At 40.0% G+C, this 24,078-nt stretch overlaps 2 protein-coding genes across 3 annotated transcripts in view; one reads left to right on the forward strand and one right to left on the reverse strand.

Moving 5' to 3' along the window:
• LOC146964652 (inactive dipeptidyl peptidase 10-like) overlaps positions 1–16,917 on the forward strand; it is a 204,040-nt gene extending 187,123 nt beyond the window's left edge. Inside the window, exons 13-26 of the mRNA XM_085765420.1 lie at positions 460–567; positions 1,030–1,121; positions 1,204–1,251; positions 3,079–3,200; positions 4,171–4,218; positions 4,715–4,813; positions 6,938–7,007; positions 7,187–7,381; positions 9,419–9,473; positions 9,566–9,665; positions 9,966–10,024; positions 12,510–12,582; positions 13,661–13,734; positions 16,073–16,917. Coding sequence (XP_085621546.1) covers positions 460–567; positions 1,030–1,121; positions 1,204–1,251; positions 3,079–3,200; positions 4,171–4,218; positions 4,715–4,813; positions 6,938–7,007; positions 7,187–7,381; positions 9,419–9,473; positions 9,566–9,665; positions 9,966–10,024; positions 12,510–12,582; positions 13,661–13,734; positions 16,073–16,210 — 1,281 coding nt within the window. The 3' untranslated portion in view covers positions 16,211–16,917. The remainder of the gene's footprint in view (positions 1–459; positions 568–1,029; positions 1,122–1,203; positions 1,252–3,078; positions 3,201–4,170; positions 4,219–4,714; positions 4,814–6,937; positions 7,008–7,186; positions 7,382–9,418; positions 9,474–9,565; positions 9,666–9,965; positions 10,025–12,509; positions 12,583–13,660; positions 13,735–16,072) is intronic.
• A 4,295-nt stretch (positions 16,918–21,212) lies between these two features.
• The window catches only part of dpp10 (dipeptidyl-peptidase 10 (non-functional)), a 313,714-nt gene continuing 310,848 nt past the window's right edge, over positions 21,213–24,078 (reverse strand). For both annotated transcript variants that reach the window (XM_085764884.1, XM_085764885.1), the window contains exon 26: positions 21,213–22,886. In XM_085764884.1, the coding sequence (XP_085621010.1) occupies positions 22,749–22,886 (138 nt within the window). In that variant the 3' untranslated portion in view covers positions 21,213–22,748. The remainder of the gene's footprint in view (positions 22,887–24,078) is intronic.

Consider the following 24,078-nt stretch of genomic DNA (forward strand, 5'->3'; position numbering starts at 1 on the left):
TGCACTTCGAGATGGTTTTCATCTGCAGTGTCAACAATTCTCAAACTCACCAAAAAAACTCAAACTCAAAACAGGAGAAAAGTTCAGATGACATGACACTGGATTTGTTTTTTTCTAATAATCAAAACAGAAAGTAACAAGTGAAAACTGGATCAAATCTGAATTGAAACTTCTTGCTAAAAATAATGCATGTTTACTTGCAAAACAGAATAAATGAATAATGAAGGACAAGGAAATATGAGATAGCAAATTATAGTCGGCTGCCTGTGCTAGAAAACAATCTGTTGGCCTTTTGAAGTTAATTGGAAGCTATTTGCTAAAATATTTTTAGATGAGAAATTCTACCAAAGCCATTTTTCATTTCTTCCCACACAAGTCAGTGCACACAACTTTGTGGTGGAGGAATTGATGACAGTCTGAGAAATTTGTAGAGTATTTGTTGTTTGTCTTGTTTCCCAGAACGAGGAGCCGGTGTTTTCCAGAGACTGCACAACTCTCTTCATCACTATGCCCTTAAAACACAGCGGCCGCGGGACGTTCAACCATATCACCATGATCTCCAACCAAGTAAAACTATTACAAACTTTTAATAAAGCGAACAGACTCAGTTTGGTGCTTTCACTGTTAAAATAAAACGTCTGGTGTGTGTGTACTTCTTCCTTTGTTCTCTTATCTGCCCTGCCTACAGTAAGGCCCATCCAATTATTCATACTGCTTATGTTCTTCCATTTGGAAGTCTCATCGTTTTAAATTATGTTCCTAACTCTATTTCCTGAAACACCAGAAAATTAAGAACCCGTTCTCTTGAATAAATTAAGAGGAATGTTAGACAGTCGATCCACTGGAGGCTCTGCCTTCTGTGCTAGATTAATTCAGTTTCTGTAGAGATAATAAATGGAACAAAAGTGTTAGATTAAAAGTCAGGGCTAGGTGCAAAACTCAACAGCACCGTAAGAGCGTGTGGGGCCTGTGAGGTCATGTTAACATGATATCTCTGCTCTAATGTGTTGTATTGTATTTGCTCCTCAGTCTGAGGGTCAAGAGGGCAGCGTCCGCCACCTGACCTCAGGAAGCTGGGAGGTTTCTCAGATTCTGGCCTATGATGAGACCTCCAACTCAGTGTAAGCACGAGTTCCTGACACCAGGCGCTATAGTATATAAACAGGAAGTACTCCATTTTAACAGGCTCTCTTTGTCTTTTAGCTACTTCCTGAGCACAGAGGAAGGCTCAACACAGCGGCAACTGTACAGGTACCAGTGCAATTTATTTTCAAGTAACTAAGGCATCATAGTTCATTAAAAGGGACATATTATGGAAATATCGCTTTTTGAAGGCTCTTTTACATATATTTAGTTGTTTGTCTTGCCTTCTGGCCCCCAAAATTGACAAAAAAATCTGTAATGTGCAGTCTCCCTAGGTAAAAACAAAACTTATCAGCCAGCGCATCCAGCGTTTCCCATTAATAAACGACAGTGTTTCCCATATGTTCACAAGGAGACTGTGTGGAAGGTGGTCAGATCGTCCAATTAACCATTTTTCTACCATAGAGAGCCTAAGCGGAAGCAGGAAGTAACGTCGCCATGGGACCTCAACTCTGAAAAACTATCCATGCAAGTGAACGGGACTGAAAGTTTTATTTCGTGATCCGATTGAATTGCGCCATGAGAAAAAAATATGACTTCTACCTGTTTAAAACATCATGTTTCATGACGAGAAATCAGCCGTTTATCATAAAACGGCAACAGAAGAATTTATTCTGTGTAAAGACCGCTCCACGGACTACAGATGTGTGTCCCACAAAAAATACGTCACCAACTGACACGGGAAAGGGCGACATTTGGTGTGTGACGTCACCTATGCGACTTGTAGTCTTTCTACGCGACTTGTAGTCTTTCTGGTTACAGATTCTTCCGAATTTTATTTTACAATAGTTTTACAACAAACTGCTGATTTCTCGGGATGAAACGTGATGTTTTAAACAGGTAGAGGTCATATTTTTTTCTCATGGCACAATTCAAACGGATCACGAAATAAAACTTGGACTCCCGTTCATTTGTATGGCGAGTTTTTCAGAGTTGAGGTCCCATGGTGACCGTTACTTCCTGCTTCCGCTTAGGCTCTCTATTGCAATGAGTCTGGCAATGAGGCTGATAAACACCAGCCGTTCTGAACAGGGCTGTTTTGAGAAGATGAAAAGAGCTGTGATGTTTGATCCTTGGGGTATTTTGACTGAAGCATGTCATAGACATGTCTTTAAGACACCTAGAACTATTTTAATTCATGGAAAAGAAGCATATGCCACCTTTAAGGAATAATCATTATGGCGAATATCCCTGTGTCCTTTACTGCCAAGACATGTCTGTGAGCTTAAATTAAAAAAAAAAAAAAAAAAACTGGAAACAGAGGCCTGTCTCTGTCCACCTTCCATCACGTCTTAAGTTGACAAAACATTAGAGCTTGTTAATCATTTATTACTAAAATGTCAAAACAGATTGTGGTTCTTGACCAGGTACAGTCAGGGACTGGGTCTCTGCTGGTTGTCTGGTGAACAGTGATGATGAGACAATAACTATACATCCAGAGTAAAAGAGTAGTAGTAGTAAACCTTTATTTTACCAGGCAAGAATTGCTAAGAATACATTCTTATTAAGGCCTGGTAGGAGGTGAAAGACACAGTTAAAGTTTGTGGGCACTGTGACTTAATGACGTTGATGAAATAAAATGTAAGCAAGGTCAAAAACAATGCAGCAGAACCAGTGAAATCTACATGTTATTCTGTTGTCATAGAGGGGCATCGTAACGTAGCATACGTTATATACGTATGTGCTTGATCCAGGTATGTTATGCTAGTAGCAGGTAGTGTTGCCTTGAATCATTAATGAGAAGGACATGTACCTCTCATACATGCTAGTTGTTTCCCCCCACAAAGCTAAAATGTACTTTGTGGGTTTTGAGCCATTTACTTTTTTATCTTCTGTTTGCCGAGTAGAATCAAACTGCATGTCTTTTAAACACTACAAATCCTCTGAAATTGTCTTCTCTTTCTTGCGGACGTTTTTGTTGTTCTCCTTAAACAGGGTTTCTGCTGTGGACCCCTCAAAGAAAGAATGCCTGACCTGTTCCCTCTTTAAGTCAAAGTGCACCTACTATGATGCTATCCTCAGCCCTAACTACCAACATGTTCTTCTCAACTGCAGAGGTAAAAGATGTCATTAGTTTAACACTACTGTAAAACCGTATGTTTTTAACATTTCTTTTTCTCACTAAGCCACAATAATGGGATCAGGCCTGTAAATTAGTATGTTGAGGACTGAATGACTGAGTGATAAGGTTACCCCATTTGTCAGCTGGCCGCCTGGCAGAGTTTACCCATCAGCCATTGCTCTGTCAAATTAATTTGGTGAAAACAAGCCGTGTTTTGTTACTATATTTTAGTAACACAATGGCTCACAACAGTACAGTGTGTGCTGGAGGAACACCGGCACCGTACAGCTAGGAACAGATAAATGTCCCTGGGAGGAATGGACTCCACCATTAGCAGCAAATACCATTATCCACGTTTCCATGGAAGCCGTTGCATAAGCTTAGGGTAGTGTTTGCTAACTGGCTAGTGGATTTTTTTTCTTTCTGTCTGATTCACCCAGCTAACCAATCCAGATTTAGATTGGTGTTTGGACCGCCCACCTAATTAGCACATGAAGACAGAAATAGCGAAATACATACATGAATAGATGCATTTATGCAGAAGTATGTGCATGGAAATAGAAATGCATTTTTTCATCACAAACATGAATTTATTTTGCATTTATTTAAGCATTTCATTATTTATATCTGTATTTATTTATTTTTTCAGTCACACTTTCTTACCTGTGCCTTTGTCTGACAACAGAATCCATTTAGTCAATGTTTATTTTGCTGTTGCTCAGACTCAAAAATATGATTTCATCATGTGACAATCAGTACATTTGATCGGACATCTTTGCGAGGTTGAGTTCGTGCATCAGTTGTGTTTATGAATGTAAGGTGAAACATCAAAAACAGGCCACTGCTCACAGAGATTCTGTGAAAAGCCTCCAGAAAGCTACAGTCAGACAAATACTAAAACGCTCAATCCAGAGAATACAATACATGATGAAGTTGTTCTGCCCAACTAAACTGTTTCTCCCCAGGTCCTGGAATACCACAGTTTACTCTTCACAAGCTAAGTGATATGAACGGTAAGTACTCTGGCACCGGAAAACTTCAATTTACTATTCAGACTCTTTCACCCAGTTGCATCAGGTATGTTTTTGCATTATATTTGGGTAGCGGTTGGATTTTTTGGAAGTCAGTCTTCCTCGTGTGTCTGAAAAGGGCATTAAATCAATTATGTCATGTTTAGAGATGAAGTCACCAAAATGAAGTTATTACAACATTCATCAGACGATGTTTACTCATGACTGTAAAGCAACGAACACAAGGATGTAATTAAGATTAAAACTCTTAAGTGCTTGAAATGTTTACATCAGAGTCACTCAGCAGCAGCGTCATGGGACTCTGTGTTCCGCGAGTCACTGATTAAGAAACAGTGATTAATCCTTTCTTATCATCTCATGTCATGTTTGGCAACATTTCAAAGTACTGTATGCAATATCCATCCATTCTCAATGGATATGACATAATATGAGATATTTCTGAACTAAAGTAATTCTTTTTTCTTATGTCATTAAACAGAGCACAAGATTCTTGAAAGTAACCCAGTATTAAAACGTGCACTGATGAACAGAATGATGCCCAAGTGGGAACGAAGAACTGTACAAATCAACAGCCATGGTAGGAAACAGTAATCATCTCCGTTTAATATGGTTTGTGATGATGAAGTATGGTTCACGTTCTTAATCATATTCATTATCGTTATAGCAGCTTTTATCATTTTACATCCAACTGCCAACTGTTATTCATGGAAGCTAAGAAACAATATGGTTAGTGAGTTGAGAGTTGGTGTTAAGGAACCAACTTCATGTTAAAATTCAATCATGTAGCCTGTCATGTACTGTGCATTTCCATTTCAGAGACACCAGGTTTTCACAGACTCTAAGTGTTGTTACATTTTTGACTCATTATATTGTTGCACATACATTGCTATGTAGTGTTTAAAGGGATCTGCCAACATTTTTTTTCGTGTCTTGCCTCACTCCCGAGTCCATGACAAGCAGATAGACACCATCCTTTCGACTGTGTGTGCAGTAACAAGGGAGATAGAGCCGTATCACCTGTAATTAGCTTAGCTCAAACGCTGGAAGTGCATAGGTAGTGTTAGCCTGCCTCCTACCCCAGCCAAAATCAGCAGTCAGAAGCTGATTTAATTTTAGCTCTAAACTCTGTAAATATGTCACTTTATCAACATTTCAAACATTTTTAGGCGAGAAAGTAGCCGTTTAGATCAGCAGTGTGTCGTTAATTTGTCTAAATACCAGCTAATTTTGTTCGGACGAATTCAGCGCTACTCAAGCTAGCCGTTGTGACCAATGCACCACTGGTTACTTTCACAAAATAAAGCACTCGCTGCCCTTTACATACAGAAAACCATGACGATAGAATTTGTGCTTTTACTTTGAAATAGGAAGCTAACCTACCCTCGATGTAGCTAGCTTGAACCAAAATAAACCGTCTTTGCTTGAACCCTCCGTTTTGACCGATCTCGTCCCGTTAGCAGCATTTGACCGCTCAAGATGCCTTACCAGGGAGTTGTGTCAGCTCTGAGACGAAGATCGGCCCGCCGGTTTCCGTTTAGAGTTGCTGAAGAGTTTCTCTGATGACTTTAGGTGGAGGCAGGCTAACACTACCTATGCACTTCCAGCGTTTGAGTTAAGCTAATTACGGGCGATACGGGCTCCCTTGTTGCACGCACAGTCGAAAGGATGGTGTCTATCTGCTTGTCATGGACTCGGGAGTGAGGCATGAAAGACATGAAAAAAAAAATTTGGCGTATCCCTTTAAGTGTCAAGTAGATCTAACCTGTACCAGAAAGCCTCTGAAAGGTCACATATAAAAAGGGAGATTCCCATGTGTTTTGAATATATAGCACATCTAAGTGTTTCATCTAACTATTTTGGTATCACAGTGTTCAGTCAACACAGAAATGCACACAGCCTGTATTCAGACACTGTGCCTTAAAACTAGCCATCAGGACTTCTGTAACATTGTGATGTCACAACAAAGCAGTCACCACCCTGAGCCCTGCCCACCTCGACCCACCGTGCAACCTAGTAGCATCTGGTTTCTCAAAGTGTTTTACCTGAAATCTGCTGTATTTTTATTTGATCACAATAGCCAAATCAGAAGTAAAACTCAGAGCCTCTCCAACATAATACCGTATACCCATGAAATGAACGGTCAGAATCAGGTCTGTAAATTCAGGTTAATCAGAACTGAGTGAACAGGTGCAGAGCTTTTTGAAGTGATTATAAAACAGCCCAGGAATCCAAAATGCAACTGTATATTGTTTTAATTAGAGTGGACGGCTCGTCATATGGCTTCTTCTCTCTAATCTGTGTTCACTTCACTGTTAGAGACAATAAGAAATGTGTTGAAAACCTTTTGTGTAGAAACACAGATGGGAACCATGTCACCAAAATCTGAACACAAATGGAATCACAGGCTTACTTTTTTTCACACGAGCCAATGTGTTTATTTCAGATGAATATTTGCTGTTTAAGGGTCAACATGGAAGCCGCAGATTTGTAACGCCCACTCATAGTCATTGTCAAAGGCAATTAGACATAGCATTGTAATGACATTAATTAACTTGATTTCATTAACTTCATCAAGAACAATGTTTTACCACTTGCTGCTTTATCTTGCTATCAAACAGCCCTTTACTTTACACACCCAGCCATGCCTCTGTCTGTACAGATCTCTGTATGTCAAATAATGAAATCCTCTTTTTGACTTCAGGACTTCGTCAAGAGCTGATTGTCCCAGTAGACTTTGATGAAACAAAGTTCTACCCACTATTATTGGTTCTGTATGTAATTTATTTTCACATTTACTTTATATTTGTTGAATTTTATCTGTTGGATATGATAAAATTAGCTGAGTAAACTCATTGATTAATCACAAAGCAATTCAGAAACATTCAAATGTTTTAGTTTGAGAACATTTAGTATTAATTCATTAATTAGTCTCTCTCTCTCTCTCTCACAGTGACAGCGCCCCCGGTGGTCAGGCAGTGAGTGACCGCTTCTCCCTCAGCTGGGACTCTGTCCAAGTCAGTTCAGACAAAGTGGTCGTGGCTCGTCTGGACGGACGAGGCAGCGGCTTCCAGGGCCAGAGGATCCTGCACGAGGTTCATCAGAGACTGGGAACTGTTGATGTCCAGGACCAGATCTCAGTTCTGCAGTAAGTGTTTTCCATCTGAAAGTGACCCAGTACTAGACCAGTTTAAAGAACTGTGTATCCAGTAGCTCATCATCTGGTGTTGTCCAAACAACAGGGTTGATGAATGGCCAACATGGGAGCGCTAAAATCTGCAGTTCCTCTAATGACCACTAGAGTCTGGCTCCAAAAGTGAACCAATCTTGATGGACTCCATAAGATAAGATGTTATAAGAAGAACAATAGCAGTTTCATGCAAGGCCGTAATTACCATATACATTTTACGAGAACATATACGATATTACGGTGTGTGTGTTTGTGTAGTCTTAACCGTTATGAACAAAAGATTACGGGTTATGGAGCGCGTTTGTGTTGCGGTGTGCAGAGACGAGAGCTGGGACACCGGGGCGGGGAAAAAAGTAGCGGCTTATAGTCCGAAAAGTATATATACAGTAAATGTAGTATATAGAAAGAGAGAGATTATTGACTCCATGTTTACAGCCTTGGTTTCATGACAACTGCAACTTTTTAAAACTCCTCCTCAACCCCTTGCTGAAGTATTGGCTACACTGCCCCACTGATTTCCAGAGAAACTGGACCATAAGCTTTCAGAAAACATGCACAGAATGCTCCATTCCCATCAACACACATATCTAACACTGACTAAAATAAACTATACTACTGTCATAATGTATCAGCAGACTGACATGTTGATCCATCAAATTGTTATGTTTACAGCACGACAATAATTCATCGTCAAATCAAACAAATCTTGTGATTGTGTGAGTAGATTTTCTGTGCTGGTATTTGTGGCATTCTGTTGCTGACTGTTATTACTGCCTCAATCACTTTCATTATTTGCTGCAGCAGCAGAGATTCAGAGTGAAATCAGTGCGGGGAGCATACATCAGTCCGACTGCCCATAAGTCCGACGGCTCATTTCTCCGACTACCCATTCTACAGTGTTAAGGTTAGGTTTAGGGTAAGGTTAAGGGTTAGGGCTACTTAAGTTGGAGAAATGGGAGTTCGGACTAATGGACGCAAAAATAAATAAATGTATGGTCGGAGAAATGGGTAGTCGGACGGACGTCATGCGCCCAATCAGTGCAGGCAGCTGTGTTAGCTGCGAGGTCTTGATTAAGGTTCCACTCAGACATCCATCCAGACTCGAACCCAGAGCCTTCTTGCTGAGAGGCAAGAGTGCTAACAATCTCACCACCACTGTGCCAGGAACAGAATCATATAGAAACTATTATCAGCCGCTGTGCCCATGGATAGACTCCAGTTTAACCAGAGTTAGCTACATCTGTGTGTGGGCAGCTTTTCTGAGGCTTCTATATGTTAAAGTGACGTTGTGTAACTTCTCCTGTTATCTATTCACGAAAATCGATTATTTGGTTCAAAAGTCTGTTTTTCATTAATCAGTAATCCCCCCCATCAACAAACTGAAGTGTTCCTTTCAGCTCTGAATTAGCCGTTCATATCATTCATATCTACATGGAGCGGGTAAGCTCGGTGCTGGCTGCCATGTGGTGTCTCCATGTTTCTACGTTCAGTGGCAGCGTGACAGTAGGAAACCACGGAAACTCAGTGAGGAGGAATGGAGCGTTACACTGATGCTGCATTCACCTGTGTCATTTTAGTCACAGAAGTCAAGAGAAAGCCGGTAAAACGTGGGTCAGGTGACATCGCCATGACGACATATTGTCATGTGTATTGTTTTGCCTCATGCTGACAGATCACTTGTTTACATAGAGGCTTGTTTATGCCGTTACGTGCAGCGGCTGTCGTACCGTTCACGTGAATGCAGCATGAAAAATACTATTGAGTTGCTTGCGATATACAACCGCAACGCTAGATGGGAGTAATTCCTACACAATGTACCTTTAAATACAAAATAAGTGATATGGAGGTTTTGGACATCTTGTTGAGGCAGGGCTGCGTCATGAAAACAAATGAGTGAGTGACGTCCCTACTAGTTCTAGAAAAGTCACATGATTTATTCGTTAGAGTGAAATAAGTAGGGATCAACACCATGGGTAACTTGCTCTAATTTTTCAGGCTCTTGATCAGGCTGCCGTATATTGATGGCAACAGAGTTGGAGTTTATGGAAAGGTAACTAAAAGGAGCTTCTGTTCATAATAAGTAAATAATGACAGTAAAGATGTAACTTGTTTTTCAACTCGTGTGACATTTGTTTTCTCCAGGCGTATGGAGGCTTCCTGTCGTCACTCCTGCTCCTTTCTCACAGCTCCCTCTTCAAGTGTGGCATTGCAGTGGCTCCTATAACCAACTGGAGACTCTATGGTAAGAATCATCCATCGCTGATGGAAGATGATACATGACTGATACGGTGGCCTGACAATCAATGACATGAATGATCAGCTTTAGGACTTGAGCCTTGGAACAGTCATTGTTCACCCAATGTTAAACTATCCCAGTAAGGCCAATAGATAGTCATCAATGACATTTTCTATTTGTCACGATGTCCAATGCTAAATGAAGAAGTAACCTTGCACTAAAAGTGTTTTGATGAATAAAAAGTGTGTGAATTAACAACCATGATTTCCCCAGTAACTGTTTCCTTTCTTTCTAATCTTTACAAAGGCTCGGCCTTCACTGAGAAATACTTTGACTCCCCAGTGAAAGAGCATCACAAATACCAAGTAAGACTGGATGCCAGTGGAGTTTTTCAAGGTTTCTTGCCTTATAGGGAAAGACTTTTCTCTGAATGTATACTGTAGTATATAGGCATGGCAGGTTTATTTTACAAACAGTTTGTCCCAAATGGGTTTAAACAGCATCATAACAACATCCTCTGCCATTAGACCCTCATTTATTACACCAGCACTAATTGTTTGCACAGCTACAATATATACAATACACAAAATACAATACACAGCTGTAGGAGGCTCCAAGCTTCTCTTCTGTCTGTTTTAAACAGAGCAGGTTTCAGGTAAACACTGAGAGAAACTCAATCCCTCAAAGTTGGTAGTGGGTCCAGGTAGGCGGGACTTATGCTGCGTTCATAACAACTCGGAGGTCGGAATTCCCAACTCGGAAATTTCCGACTTCCGACATCATTGCGTTCATGCTGCAGGAACTCGGAAGAAAAAAAACATGGATACCTGAAGGAGGTTTGGCATATTGTGGCTCATAGCTGAATACGAAAAATAAATGCAGCAGTAAACTATGTTTATTTTGGAGGAGAGGAGACGCCGCAGATGAGTGCACTGCACATATAATGTTATAGCCTTGATAACAGTTAAACGTTATTTCCGTCACATACGAGGACCACAATTTCACACCATACAACAATCATAGCTTAATATAAACATATTTCATATAGGCTACTGCAATAATACACAAAAATATGCATTAAAACCTCAACAAATAACTTCTAATAACATCTAAATTCTAACCGTTTAAGACGAGGGCTGCCATGTTTTGATGTTGTTGTGACGTCAAGTACCCGAGTTTCCGACCTGTAATTTCCGAGTTCAACGCCGTTCAATTCATTTTTTACAACTCGGAGCTTGTTTTTTTCCGACTTCCGAGTTGTCTTGAACGCAGCATTAGTGCATGGCTGAGAGTGGTGACTGCTTTGTGACATCACAATGCTACAGAAATTCTGACAGCCGGTTTGACGACTCAGTTTCTGAATACAGGCTGTGTTTATTTCTCTGCTTTGATACTTTTATGGTATTTCTATAGAAACCCAGAACTTTCTTTATATTACATGGACATTTACCTTCATGTAGTATTGGAGCTTTAACCTTTATGCTCCTGACCTTCTACACCTTGCTGGAGTGCAGAGTAGACTTTTGTTTAACAGTTTATAGCATTAAACATTCAAATGAGGTACATGAACTTATTTTATTTGCACAAGTTTGGAGTGAGGAGCATTGGCAGCAAAAAAATAAATAAAAAGAAGCCTGTGTGAAGTGAAATCTTAAACTGGAGAGAGCAGTGATGAATTGTGTCCCCTCAGCCAGTCAGATTTGTCTCTGAAGCAGCTGTGCCAGTCACAGTGGGGCAGCTCCACCAGACAATAACTGCTTATTACAGTCTGGATCGTGCTGAGTGGCTGCTGCAGTTTATGTTCATGGAGAAATTGAGAGTCCAATCATGTCATTCCTCTAGTAATGCCAGTTTTATTTTGCAACACACCAATGTGAATACATATGAACTGCTATATGATTTTGCTTACTGTTAAACTGGATGTACAACAGTTATTTACTATGGTCTTGCACTAAAAAACAAATTTGTTCAAACTATTTACATGTAATAGATTTGACACAGCAGTAGGCTCCCTATGTCTGATTTATTTCCCATTATTTCATTATTTTAAAAAAAGAAATCAGATGCATGTTATTTATCTGGATGTGTAGGAACAGTCACCAGAATTCCCCACATAAAACAAATCTTACAAATATTCTCAGCAGCCTAAACCAGTTTACCAGTTCAGATTGTAAATCAGTTTCACATAAATAGTGATGTTTGCCTCATTCCCTCACATGTTTTCACAGCAGAGAGTTTGAAAATAAAAGGTGTAATTAATAACATTAAAAATGTCTGTATTTTATTCTAAATTGTACGTTCTCTTGCTGAGAAAATTAAGTCATTGTTGATTAATTCCATCCATGACTTTTCTGTTTTGTCAGATCAAAATGTTTTCAGTACCAAGACCTTATCATGATAAAGTAAACAATTACTGCTACAAATGCTCACACCTTTATGTCATAAAAACTATTTTAATATTTCAAATGATATAATTAATGTGTATATGGATCATCCCATCAAAAGAAAATGGAAATGTACAGTGAACAAGTATTTGTTTGTAGTTAGTTTACACATACACAAACAGATACACATACAACCCTTGTTTTAAGGTCAGGAAAGCTTAACATTGTGCAAATACAGACCTCATTATTGCATTGTTTCTATTGTTACTTATAAAATAAATAAAATATAATAATAATAAAATATTATAATATATTTCTCACTAATCTAATTATTTCTTCATTCTTAGAAACATAAGATCACAAGCTTAACTTTACTTCCTGTTAATTAGCTGTAGACATTAGTGTTAGATAAACTGTTGCTGATCCTGTGTGTGGAAGATTATTTACTGTTTACTGTCTCCCACAGATTTCCACTCTGCTCACTAACATCACAGTTCAGAGTCCACTGAACTTTCTAATTATCCATGGCACAGCAGATGGTGAGTATATGTGGATCATTGTATGTATATCAATGGGTCTACTGCTGATCTGGAGTCTGGTTTTTAATTACATTTGTGACATTTAAAGTGTGTTTTGCTTTCACACCTTCAGATAACATACTGTAGGCTATAATGTGTTGTTTGTACAGTAGGTCACATTGTAAATCTAATATTTTCACATAACATAATCGGTTTAAGGAAATAAACATAATAAACAAAAAAAAAAGTTGTGTCATTAAATGAAGAAGATTTCAGATATTTATTTCTGGTACATTTTGGGGCATGGATCAACTTAGTGCAAAAAAACTTAGATTTCCTTGACTTGGATTGGATACCTTCCATAGTTATAAATAAGGCTGTGCCTCAGGTTTCCAGCAACTCATTGCTCATCAAGTTTAGTATTAAGATAGTGGAAAAATGGCATCAGAGCCAAATTAAAGTGAGCCGAGTTCAAATCAATGTCATGACTGGACTGAAGGTTTCTGAGAAGGCAGGACGGGGGCTTCCAAAACCCTGAGACAGAGACTGGATCAGTTGTCTCCACATCAGAGGATCAAAACATCAAGCTGAGCTTCCTGAGAGATAGAAAACACATTTCAACTCAGATACAGACTTTTTAAATCAGAAAGTAAGACTGAGAAAGGAAGCAGTCTGTAAGACCACAAGTCCACGCTGTCAGAAAGGACAAAGCACAAAGAGGGCAAAGTAACGATAGCTTGCCTTACTTCCTGGCTAAGGATAGTAAACATATTGAAACATAATGTATGTCTGAAGAAAAAAACACTTTGTTCATCCTCAAAAACATTTACAGTTTATCTAGGATGGAACACAATGACAAAGCAGAATCCAGTATTTTTCTGCTTTGATGTGTTTCTACTGTAACTGAACAAATTATAAAACAGTGTATGAACTGCATCCAGTCATTGGTTACATGTGGTATAACAGCAGTGAATATTTACTGTTGGGGTAGTGTTTTAGTGCAATTAATTTCCATTTAGTTCCCAATGGAGTGTAATGTGCTGAGTATCTGTTGTGTAAAACCGTGGAGAATCAATTTTAATAATGTCTTCTTTTCCAGCCACTGTTCATTTCCAGCATTCTGCTGAGCTGGTCAAACTGCTGTCTGCATCCAGTGTTAACTACACTCTCCAGGTGACTGCTGCCGTTTCTTCTCTTAGTTACACCTCACTTCCCTGAACCATATCTGTCCTTGAATTGTGTGTTCATAGCTCAAACAGACACTGTTCTTAGGCATCTATTATGTGAGCTCTGTTGTGAAAGCTGTGAAATCAGGGTAGAGCCAAAACTTTAACCACTAGAGACGGTGTTGCCTTGAAGGGCCACACTCACACACTCTCATCTGAGCACTAAAGTGACCTTCTAAGTGAAACTGAGGGTTCCCAGCTAAGAGTTTCCTCAGAAGACCTTTTTACTAACTGCTGACAGCAGCTGTAAGTAAAAAGAGAGTTCCTGAGGTGAGAGGAGGGACAGAGCTGACCTACTTGCTGTAGATGACGTCATGTTGCACGAAAGAGCTGACTCACAAGTCCACTGATGACCAGAGGAATGGTCTCTGCCCATAGCTATATACTTATATTCAGAAAATTGAACTGTTAAATGTGTGGAAGCCTGGCTTGATGGAAAATTCATAAGGTGACATGGATTTCTACTGAAGCTGATCCACATTATTGAGCTGTTTCAGTTTGTTCAGAGGGTGAACGTTGTCCCACCAGGTCCAGGTTTCCCTCACTAATGTGTTGCTCATTGACAAGGTGCAGCCCACTGACTGATCTTTAGCTTCACATTAATGTTAAGCATTGGGACTTTTTTTAAAAATACTTTATTTATTCGTTTTCAAAACATCAAGGTACATAACAATCCAAACAATTACCCCATCCCCCAAAGCAGGTTGGGGAAAAAAAAGAAAAAAAAAATTACAGACAAATAAATATTCAAACATATTCAGGATCTGGAGGTGTCATGGACGTCCTCTCCACTGTGTGATATGATCAAGAAATGGTTGCCATATCTGATGGAATCTGTCTGATGTCCCTGACAACTCAAATTGAATTTTTTTCTACATAAGGTATTTGAGAGCTCTGTGAGCCAGGCTTCAGAACTTGGGGATATATCTAAGCATTGGGACTTTTAAAGTTAGAAGCGACACACTCCTAATTTCTCTGAGTTCTCATTGTATTTTTGTCATCCTGAACAGTCAGGAAGGGGATCAAGTTTTGTAAATTGTATCTTCTAATCCCATAAAAACATTAAAACCGTCAAAGAATGCACCCTGATAAGTACTGTGTGTAAATCAGAGAATGATACAGTATAACTTCTTCCTCTGCCCATAGGGTCCTGATGTTCATCAACATTATACAATCATTGTTGTCATGGTGTAGCCTAGAAATCTAGACGCACCCTAGCGGCAGCAAATATATTTGTTCCGCAGGTGGGTCTAATCACAGCGCTCTATCTATTTAGAGAGTCGTTGGGCGGGCTTAACGCCTAACATTTTAATTGGCTTGTCAGGCTAACGTCACCCTGCTCTTTGCTCTGATTGGTCGTAGCGCTACCCTATTGCGTGCAGAGGCAGTTTGAAAGACAACCTTCATCCCGCCTCCTGGATTGAGCCGAGGTCTACCGGTCGTTGCCAGACTATACATTTTAATGATAGTCTGGCTTGGCTAGTCATGGTGCAATATTAAAGGAGAATTCTGGTCATTTTCTAAATAACGCTCTACAGCTCTAGGTCCCCGAATGCTACCATAGGAAAAGACCTGAGAAAAATATGTGCAGCCAGGACCTAGCTCTCCTTCTGCTAGCTGCGCAACATTGCAGTTAAACAGCGAAGTGATGGGGGCAGAACTTTAAAAACACACGTTAACACTGCTCTCTCATATTAACGGAGTTTATACACAGTCAGTGTTGCGTGGTAAGGCACTGGTGGATTTTGCAAAGCATGTGTAGTGATATTTTGAGCATAATAGAGGCCAAAATCACGGTTTTAAAGCTGCCCCCATCATTTCGCTGTTTAACTGCAATGTTGCACAGCTAGCAGCAGGGCCGTAGCCAGGGTTTAGAAATTGGTGCAGTCTGAAGGGGGGGGGTGTATGTGAACATGTGGAAAATGTTCACATTATTGACAAAAAACTATGCCTCACTTTGGACTTTTGGAGCATAATAGAGGCCAGAGTCACGGTTTTAAAGTTCTGCCCCCATTACTTCACTGTTTAACTGCAATGTAGAGCAACTAGCAGGAGGAGAGCTAGCTCCTGGCTGCACATATTTTTCTCAGCTCTTTTCCTATAGTCGCACTTGGAGACCTAGAGCTGTAGAGCGTTACTTAGAAAATGACCGGAATTCTCCTTTAATAAGGTGGTCACCTTTGTTGAATAACCATGAACAATCACCAGTCTAATCCATTTTTTATTTTGTGACTGATAATTAAAATGGTCAAATAAACAACATTATGTTTACTGTTTCCACACAGATCTTCCCAGATGAAGGACACAACATTGCTTCTGTAAAGAGCCGACACTACATGCTCAACTCAGTTCTCACCTTCTTCAGGCAGTGCTTTGAGGAGGACATGGTCTTGTCCGCCCAGACATCCAAAGAAGACGACTAAAGCCTCCTGACAGGGAGACAAGACAGTTTTCTGTTTACCTGCTGTGATGAGCCAGCAATGAGAGCGCTGCTGTCTGTGGAAGCACTACAAGAGCATCAATGACCTACAATGTGGAAGATCAGTAGTATTAGATTTGGATCGCTGGGTCAAGATGATGGAAGTTGCTATAATGTAGTGGTTCAGATTCTACTTCTTGTTTGTAATATTTGTATCAGAGTACATATGGCAGGGTAACAAAGAAACGTGTATTTTTTCATTTTCAAGTGTAGAATTTTGCTGACTAGCCTACTCCAATCTACTGTGACTATTTCTATGTACTGCGAACACAGCAAGTTCATATGATATTAATACTTTAGAGCACATATCAGACAGCAGTTTGTGCAGGTGCCTTTACCTCATTAAAGTCGTCATTATTTTCTCAACCTTGCAGCCCACACAGGTTACGGATAGAGTCTGATTGGATAATGATGATTAAATGTTGTGCAGCCCTGAGGATCACTTCAGCAGCGGTCCACCGACTCCTCATCTCACCAGAATAAAAACAACACAATTACCACTGTGCTGGTTTTAATCACATTCAGGGAAGGAGAAGCATTACTTGAATCTTTAGCCGTATTTGGAGTGGACTGGTGTCTCTTGGGGAGGAGGGGTGATCCTCACATCACTGGCTGCTGGTCAATGATGTTGATCCTATCTGGAGCATGTGTGTGCGTTTTCCACTTTTCTTTTTTTCGTCAGCTCTGTGGGAAATTTGGCTTTTGTGAAAAATCCATTTTCTACAGCATGGAAGCCAGAATTATCTTCACACCCACATATAAATCTGTTTGAAAGCTGAAAAAACCTGAGATCTTCATGCATACATACATATACGTAGGTACTGGTATTTTCCTATAGCATGTACACATACTTTGGCACCATAAAAAAAATTCTCGGTATTTCCTCACTGGATGACTTTGATACTGTAGAAAACTTGAAAAAAAAAAAAACCCTGATGATTCTCAGGCAACTTTGAAAACATCTTTTTTCTTTGGTTTCTTAAATGGATCACAGACACCAGAGAGGATGATGGTGATATCCTCCAGAGGTACGTGTCACAACAAATGACACTGATATTTGTTTTATGTCTCAAATCAAAAGCTGCATCCTTTTGAAGACTACATTTGAGGACTGATTGCACCACAGCAACATGACAAGCATGTCCCATTTCAAAAGGCGCCTTGGCACCCGGGAAATGGTGTTCTTCATTTCCTGGGCAATGAATCCAATAGGTGGATCTCTCCCAGCCCCGGACTATCCCAAGATTCCTTGTGTGTCCGTGATGGATTACTTTACATTGGACAGAAATCCTCTGTAGACTGGACATCTGATTTTGGTTCATCGGTCCTCATGTGTATAACTCCAAGAAGGACTGATGGGATTCCCCACATGCAGCATAGGCCTCCTTACTCAGCTACCCAGCATGCCTTCTGAGGATGTTCTTGACTTATCCCATGTCTATTACTGTACACAACATATCCTGTAATTTCATGATAGTTAGACTATTATCCACAACACAGAGTTATATTACCTAAGGACCACAGGGGGTATGACATGTCATGGGCCTGTTGATGTGCAATAGGACAGATACAGTAATAACAACCTGTTTTGTGTCATCGTTATGTCTTGTCTTCTATTTTTGTGATTACAATAAGAACTCTTTTTGACAATTGCAGCCTTCTTGAGGATACATGTTGGATTTAATAACCTATGTATATTACAGAATATTGGATTTAATAGGCATCAGAAAAGCTATTTTAAAATGATGTCCCAATGTTAATGTCAACACTTAAAAGGGATAGTTCAACATTTTGGCAAATTGGCCCATTGCCATAACCCATATAGTCATAGCAGTGGGTTCATTACCTTTATTTGTCAGTGGGAGCTATTTTTAGAACTGCCGAGCCGAGTAGCGAGCTACACTACGGAGGCTCATGGGATTTCTTGGTTTCCCTCATCAAACTCATCAAATACACAATCCAAAAACTCCAAAACGCTCTGGTGGACAAGTTGTGACGTGCACATTCACCACGCTATGAGATGATAACGGAACGTTACGAGACCGAGTTGTTTTCGAGGGAAATGCAGAGACTGCTAGCTGAAAAACTGTCCCTGAGGGCAACGTGCATCAGCGGTTTTGCATGAATTTACCTCTAAAACAACTCTGTCTCGTAATGTTCTGTTATTATCTCATAGTGTGGTGAATGTGCAGGTCACAACTTGTCCACCAGAGCATTTTGGAATTGTTGGATTGTGTATTTGATGAGTTTGATGAGGGAAACCAAGAAATCCCATTAGTCTCTGTAGTGTAGCTCTGAGCAGCTCGCGACTCTGCTCGGCCGTTCTAAAAAACAGCCTGCACCGACAAATAAAGGTAACAAACCTACTGCTATGACTATAGCGATTATGGCAATGGGCCAATTTGCCAAAATGTTGAACTATCCCTTTAAAGAAACTACATCTACAGTTATTTACTATACAATTCAGGTTATATCCTCTTAAAGGTGAACCCATTCTTTGCAATAACATTTTGTTGAGGACCATCTGACACGTCGCCTGTATCATTAATATCCCAAAATGTGAAAAAGGGGTTTCAAATAGGGAATTAAATGGAGAAAGTGAACTTGTACTTACACTTGTCTCTGTTAAGCACTGCTCCATAACCAGACTCCTGTCATGTTGTACATTATCATATGTTTGCTCGAATAACTGACCACAGATCATTTTCCTGACCATGATCCTGTGCTGCTCACTCTTCTGCACTTCCTTAGCTCCATTCTGTCAAAACTGCATGACGTTTGTACAGTTGGGAAAATTTATAAGCTGAAATAAATAGTTCAAGTGGACAGTCTCATCTGCGTGTGTGTGTCACCTTGTTTCCCGATGTGCTGAGAGGACAAAGCATACTAGTGTATATCTGATAGCAGCAGTCAGCTGCAGCGCTCCAGTTCCAGGCTCAGAGCTAACAGCAGTGACAGATGTTATCTTGAAGTTGCTTTCATATGGAAGCTGTTACATATCTGATTGAAATTTTTTGATCCAATGAATTCTTAAACTTATACTAGATATAACTTAACTGTGCATGTTTGCAGTCTTTTAGAAAGTGAAATGAGAAAGATACAAAACATTAACACCCTCCCATCCAGGGTTACAGGCTGCCACCTGGGACGGCACCATCTTATTATACTTTGAGGCCGTTGAACTGAATATGTACTCGAACTATTTTATTGGATGTCTGGAAAACAAAACAAAACACAAACTAAATTGTAACAACAGAGTTTAGTTCAATGAAATCGATCCTGGCAGTCAAGAATCAAGAATGCTGCAACAGTTGTTTGGCAAAAGCTGCTCCAGCACCTGAATCCCACTACAGTCTCAGACTGTCCAGTTTACATTCACTATCTCTACAAGTTTAACAAAACAAGTTACAATAAAGCTGCTGAGGCTCTGTGGGGTCTAATGAAGCAGTTCTGCATTGGGGCTCATTAGATTAGCACCAGATATCTGATTTCTAGATTATATCTTCAAATTACACTTCCACCGACAGCATTTCCCTGTTGCTAACTTCTCAGTATGGCAGAGGGATTGTTTTGGTCCCTAAGTTTGCAGATTCAGAGTATACCTCCTTCTATCTTTCCTACCTACCTATTTATAAAATCAAAGTGTGATTCTGTGGCGGTCTCACTGGGATGTGCAGGTACTGTGGGAGCTGTCTGCAGTCAGTGGACTTGGACGATCCAGGACGATCCACCTCTGGGGATTGTGATTACTTGACATAAAGTAATTAATCTAATTAAACATCACATATTGAGGCATTATGTGACAATTCAGCTCAGTTCAGTGTTTACATATTTACTGGGATAAAACTGCCCCATCATTAGGAACGCAGGTTCTTGTTGAAAGTTGACACAACAACCATATTTGTTTTCTACCACAAACCAGTTTTTACTCTGTGGAACAACTAATTCATTCATTAATAAAGATTAATACATAAACAAACCATGCTGGCATCCCTAGATCTGTTTAATATTGTTAGAATCCTTAACACGCTCACATTTCTGTGCCTCTATGATATACCACTTCATTATGTAATCTATAATGCCCAATGTTGTTTAATGGTTAAAAGTTAATCTTTTGTTGTACTGCTTCTACTCAGATCTCAGATTCTTGTCTAGAAAGTTGCAGTGTGGAGCGCACTCCCAATCACTACACTGCATGCTGCACAAGATGGAGCACTGTGTGTTCCTGATGTGAGTTCTGTCTCGGCCCGGATCGTCTACTCTCTCAACACAACAACAAAAACCCTCTGTGGAGAGAAAATATATCAGAGTGTGGATGAGAGGCTCATCTGTGCTGATGAGAAATGCCAAGACTAATCCTGCTGCTTCATATCCTGCAGATTAAAGACTGTCTGTCCTTCAGCACAGTAAACATCTGCTCGGCCATTTAGGCCAGTCAGTGTGTGTGCGCGCACTGATGAATGCACACAGACACACAATGTTTAGGCAGTGATTGCTCTAAACAAGCTGATTTTTCCTGCTAAATCATTAATGTAGACCCAACACCATGTAAGCCCATCTTCTCTCTTTAATGTTGCTCCTGATAGGAAACATTAAGGATCCATAGTATCAACACATGTCCTCTTTGATTATAAGTCAGGTCTTATATCAATAATGTAAATGTAATAAAGCCTCATTGCCTTAAAACTAGGCAGAACACCTGTAACGTTGTGATGTCACAACAAAGTAGTCATCACTAAGTGCTGTTTGCGTCTTCACCTGAAATCTGTTGTATTTTTATTGACCACTGACCTGTTGTTTCTAGAAGAAGAGATATGAACCTACACTTCAGTCAAATATGAGACCATTAAATTGGATTATTCATCAGTCTTGCAAACAAACAGCAGAGTGGATGACCTGTTAGAACAAAGCACATTACATAAGATAACTCACTGCTTTTCATAGTTTTTTTTTAAATTTATTTATTTATTTATAATCATCACTAGAGGACAATCACAATAATCCCAAAACCTCAACCCTGCCCTTTTCCCTTTTTTAAAACAGCAAAAACAACGAGAAGAAGCTTTACAAAATCCATCCTAAGAAGAAAATCAACAGCTGAAAGAAAACACATGAAAAAAAAGACCAAAAAAAACCAAACCAAAAAAAAACAAACAAGACATCGAGGTCAAATCAATCCATCCCCATAGACTAAACTTTCTATGAGATCTGACATCTCAAAAATATATTTATGTACACACTCTGCTGTATTGTACTGTACAAAATGTGGCAACACTTGACACATTCCCTGTAGACATGCAAACACCTTACTGACACTGTAAAATTGTCCATCTTAGTATATCTGTTTCATTTGATTCCACTTGTTTGGTTTCGTTTGTGTTTGTCCTTGAAATAAGAGCGTCCAAAAAAAAGAAAAAATAACAAAAACAGGGGGAATGTCTCTTTAATTCAAGCCACATGACCTCTGAGTGATGTCATCATTTCAACAGACAGAACCAGGTACATGGTATATTAAGATGGAGAACTTTTGCAGTGCGGCCTCAAACTGAAAACACTGTACAGTATGGCCAGTATCATTAATCTTCATATAGGTTTCATTATCTATTTCTGACCTTAGAGCTGACATAGTGTTGTAACCGTCTCCCATACTAAACTGACTCCAGCGCTGTGTCTGCACGACCTGAGTTGACACAGGTTAACACAGCACCGCTAATGGATGACTACCGACGACGTCAGCAAGTAACATTACAGTATGTTGAACCTCATAAGGCATTGTACATGTCTACACGAGACCCCTGTACAATAAAGTGTGACCCATTAAAGACTGTTTCCATTTAGGGTGGGCGATGGCAGAGGGCGTCAGCAGGAAATTGCACTTATTGAGGGGTCGGCTCGGTCGTGGTGGACTCGTGTGACTAAAGGTTTTTTGTTTTTTTTTTCTTCCGTAGATGACTGGAGTATTTTCCTTGTGCAACGATACAACAACCAAAGGAGAGGTGAGATCAGAAGTAGTGTACATCTGTGTTCGTTTCCTCCCCAAGTGTTACCACAAAGTAGACTAACATGGCAAAAATGAGTGAAGGAGGAGGGAAAAGAGAGAAGTGGGGTGGAGAAAAAAGAACCATGCACTGGGTTAAGTGTGGATGAACGCAGGCCAGAGAGCCTGCACAACATGGAGGCAGTCTTCTGTGTGCTTTGCCGAGAAACGGAGCGTCCCGAAACTGAAATTACTTTATGCTAGAGGGCTGTCCCCGCCTCGTCCCGGCAACGCAAGTGTCCGTATCTTTTCAACACATTTACACACACTCGCACACTCTCTCGCTCACACACACACAAACACACGCACACTTAAGAGCGTAAGAAGCTCTAACCCAGTGTCCATGTCTGGCTAAACTCTTGGTCCAGATGTGAAAAAAGCCTTGACTGATTTTAGCAAAATTCTCTGAAGCTCTGCCAAAGGTCTAACCCTCAAAGTCTCCGGCCTACTCCTCCTCCTCCTCCTCGTCATCGGGCAGCGGTAGTAACTCCTCCTTCAGACACTCCCTGTAGAAGCTGGTCAGTGTGGCGTAGAGGTGCTGACGGCTCTGCCGGGACAGGAAGTGACCCTCGTCTGGGTAGATCTGGTGGTGAAAGGTTAGATACATGCAAATAGAGTCAGCTGTAGAATACAGTGATGTCAGGAAAAAAAAATCATGGCTGAAATCAGTGCAATAGTGCTGCTTACAGTATAAACCAATGTGGTGCAGTAAGTAAGTAGAAAACAGCTGTAACTCTACTGCTTTTTTCATTCTCATCAAGCAGGAAGCTGTTTTAGCCTTAAAGGAATAGTTCAACATTTTGGCAAATTGGCCCATTGCCATAATCCCTATAGTCTTACAAGTAGGTTTGTTACTTTTAATTGTCGGTGCAAGCTGTTTTCAGAATAGTGGAGAAGAGCCGCTAGCTCCTCAGAGCTACGCTACAGAGGCTAATGCTATGAGATAATAACAGAATGTTACGAGACAGAGTTGTTTTCGAGGTAAATTCATGCAAAACCGCTGATGCATGTTCCCGTTGGGGGCAGTTTTTCAGCAAGCAGTCTCTGCAATTGCCTCGAAAACAACTCTGTCTGGTAACGTTCTGTTATTATCTCATAGCGTGGTGAATGTGCAGGTCACAACTTGTCCACAAGAGCAAGAACAAGAAATCCCATGAGCCTCCATAGCGTAGCTCTGAGCAGTTTGTGGCTCTGCTTCACCACTCTAAAAACAGTTTGCACGGACAATTAAAGGTAACAAACCTACTCTTAAGAGTATAGGGATTATGGCACGAGCCAATTTGCAAAAATGTTGAACTATCCCTTTAAACTCACTGTACAGAGAACTGTTAGAAGCCAGAATACTGTAGCTAAAATAAATCTAAATGCCTACTGACTCTAAATGATTGCTAATATTTCCCCATATTTGATTCATATATGTACAACAAAGCATCTGTTTGCTAACAGTGATTATATGTCAGTGTTTCCAGCTTCATCCTGCTGCTCCAAGTCACAAATGACTAAAAATTCAGAATGCAATCCTGAAAATGGGCCATTGTTACACAGCAGTCAGCCACAATAATAAAAACAGTCAGCTGTTTTAATGCTACATTTGATTGATGTATTTGCAGTGTACAGTGTAATGCCAAATTTCATATTTTGCTACCATAGATATAGAAAATGGGGTAACACTTTATAATACAGTAAGTACACACTATTAAGCATTAATAAATACTGAATTCTTCATTCATAATGCATGAATACTCATTAGTATGTAGTTTATAAATACAGTTAAT

Source organism: Trachurus japonicus, chromosome 21, assembly GCF_045865225.1.
Source record: "Trachurus japonicus isolate A0001 chromosome 21, Traja_1.0".
Lineage (NCBI taxonomy): Eukaryota > Metazoa > Chordata > Actinopteri > Carangiformes > Carangidae > Trachurus > Trachurus japonicus.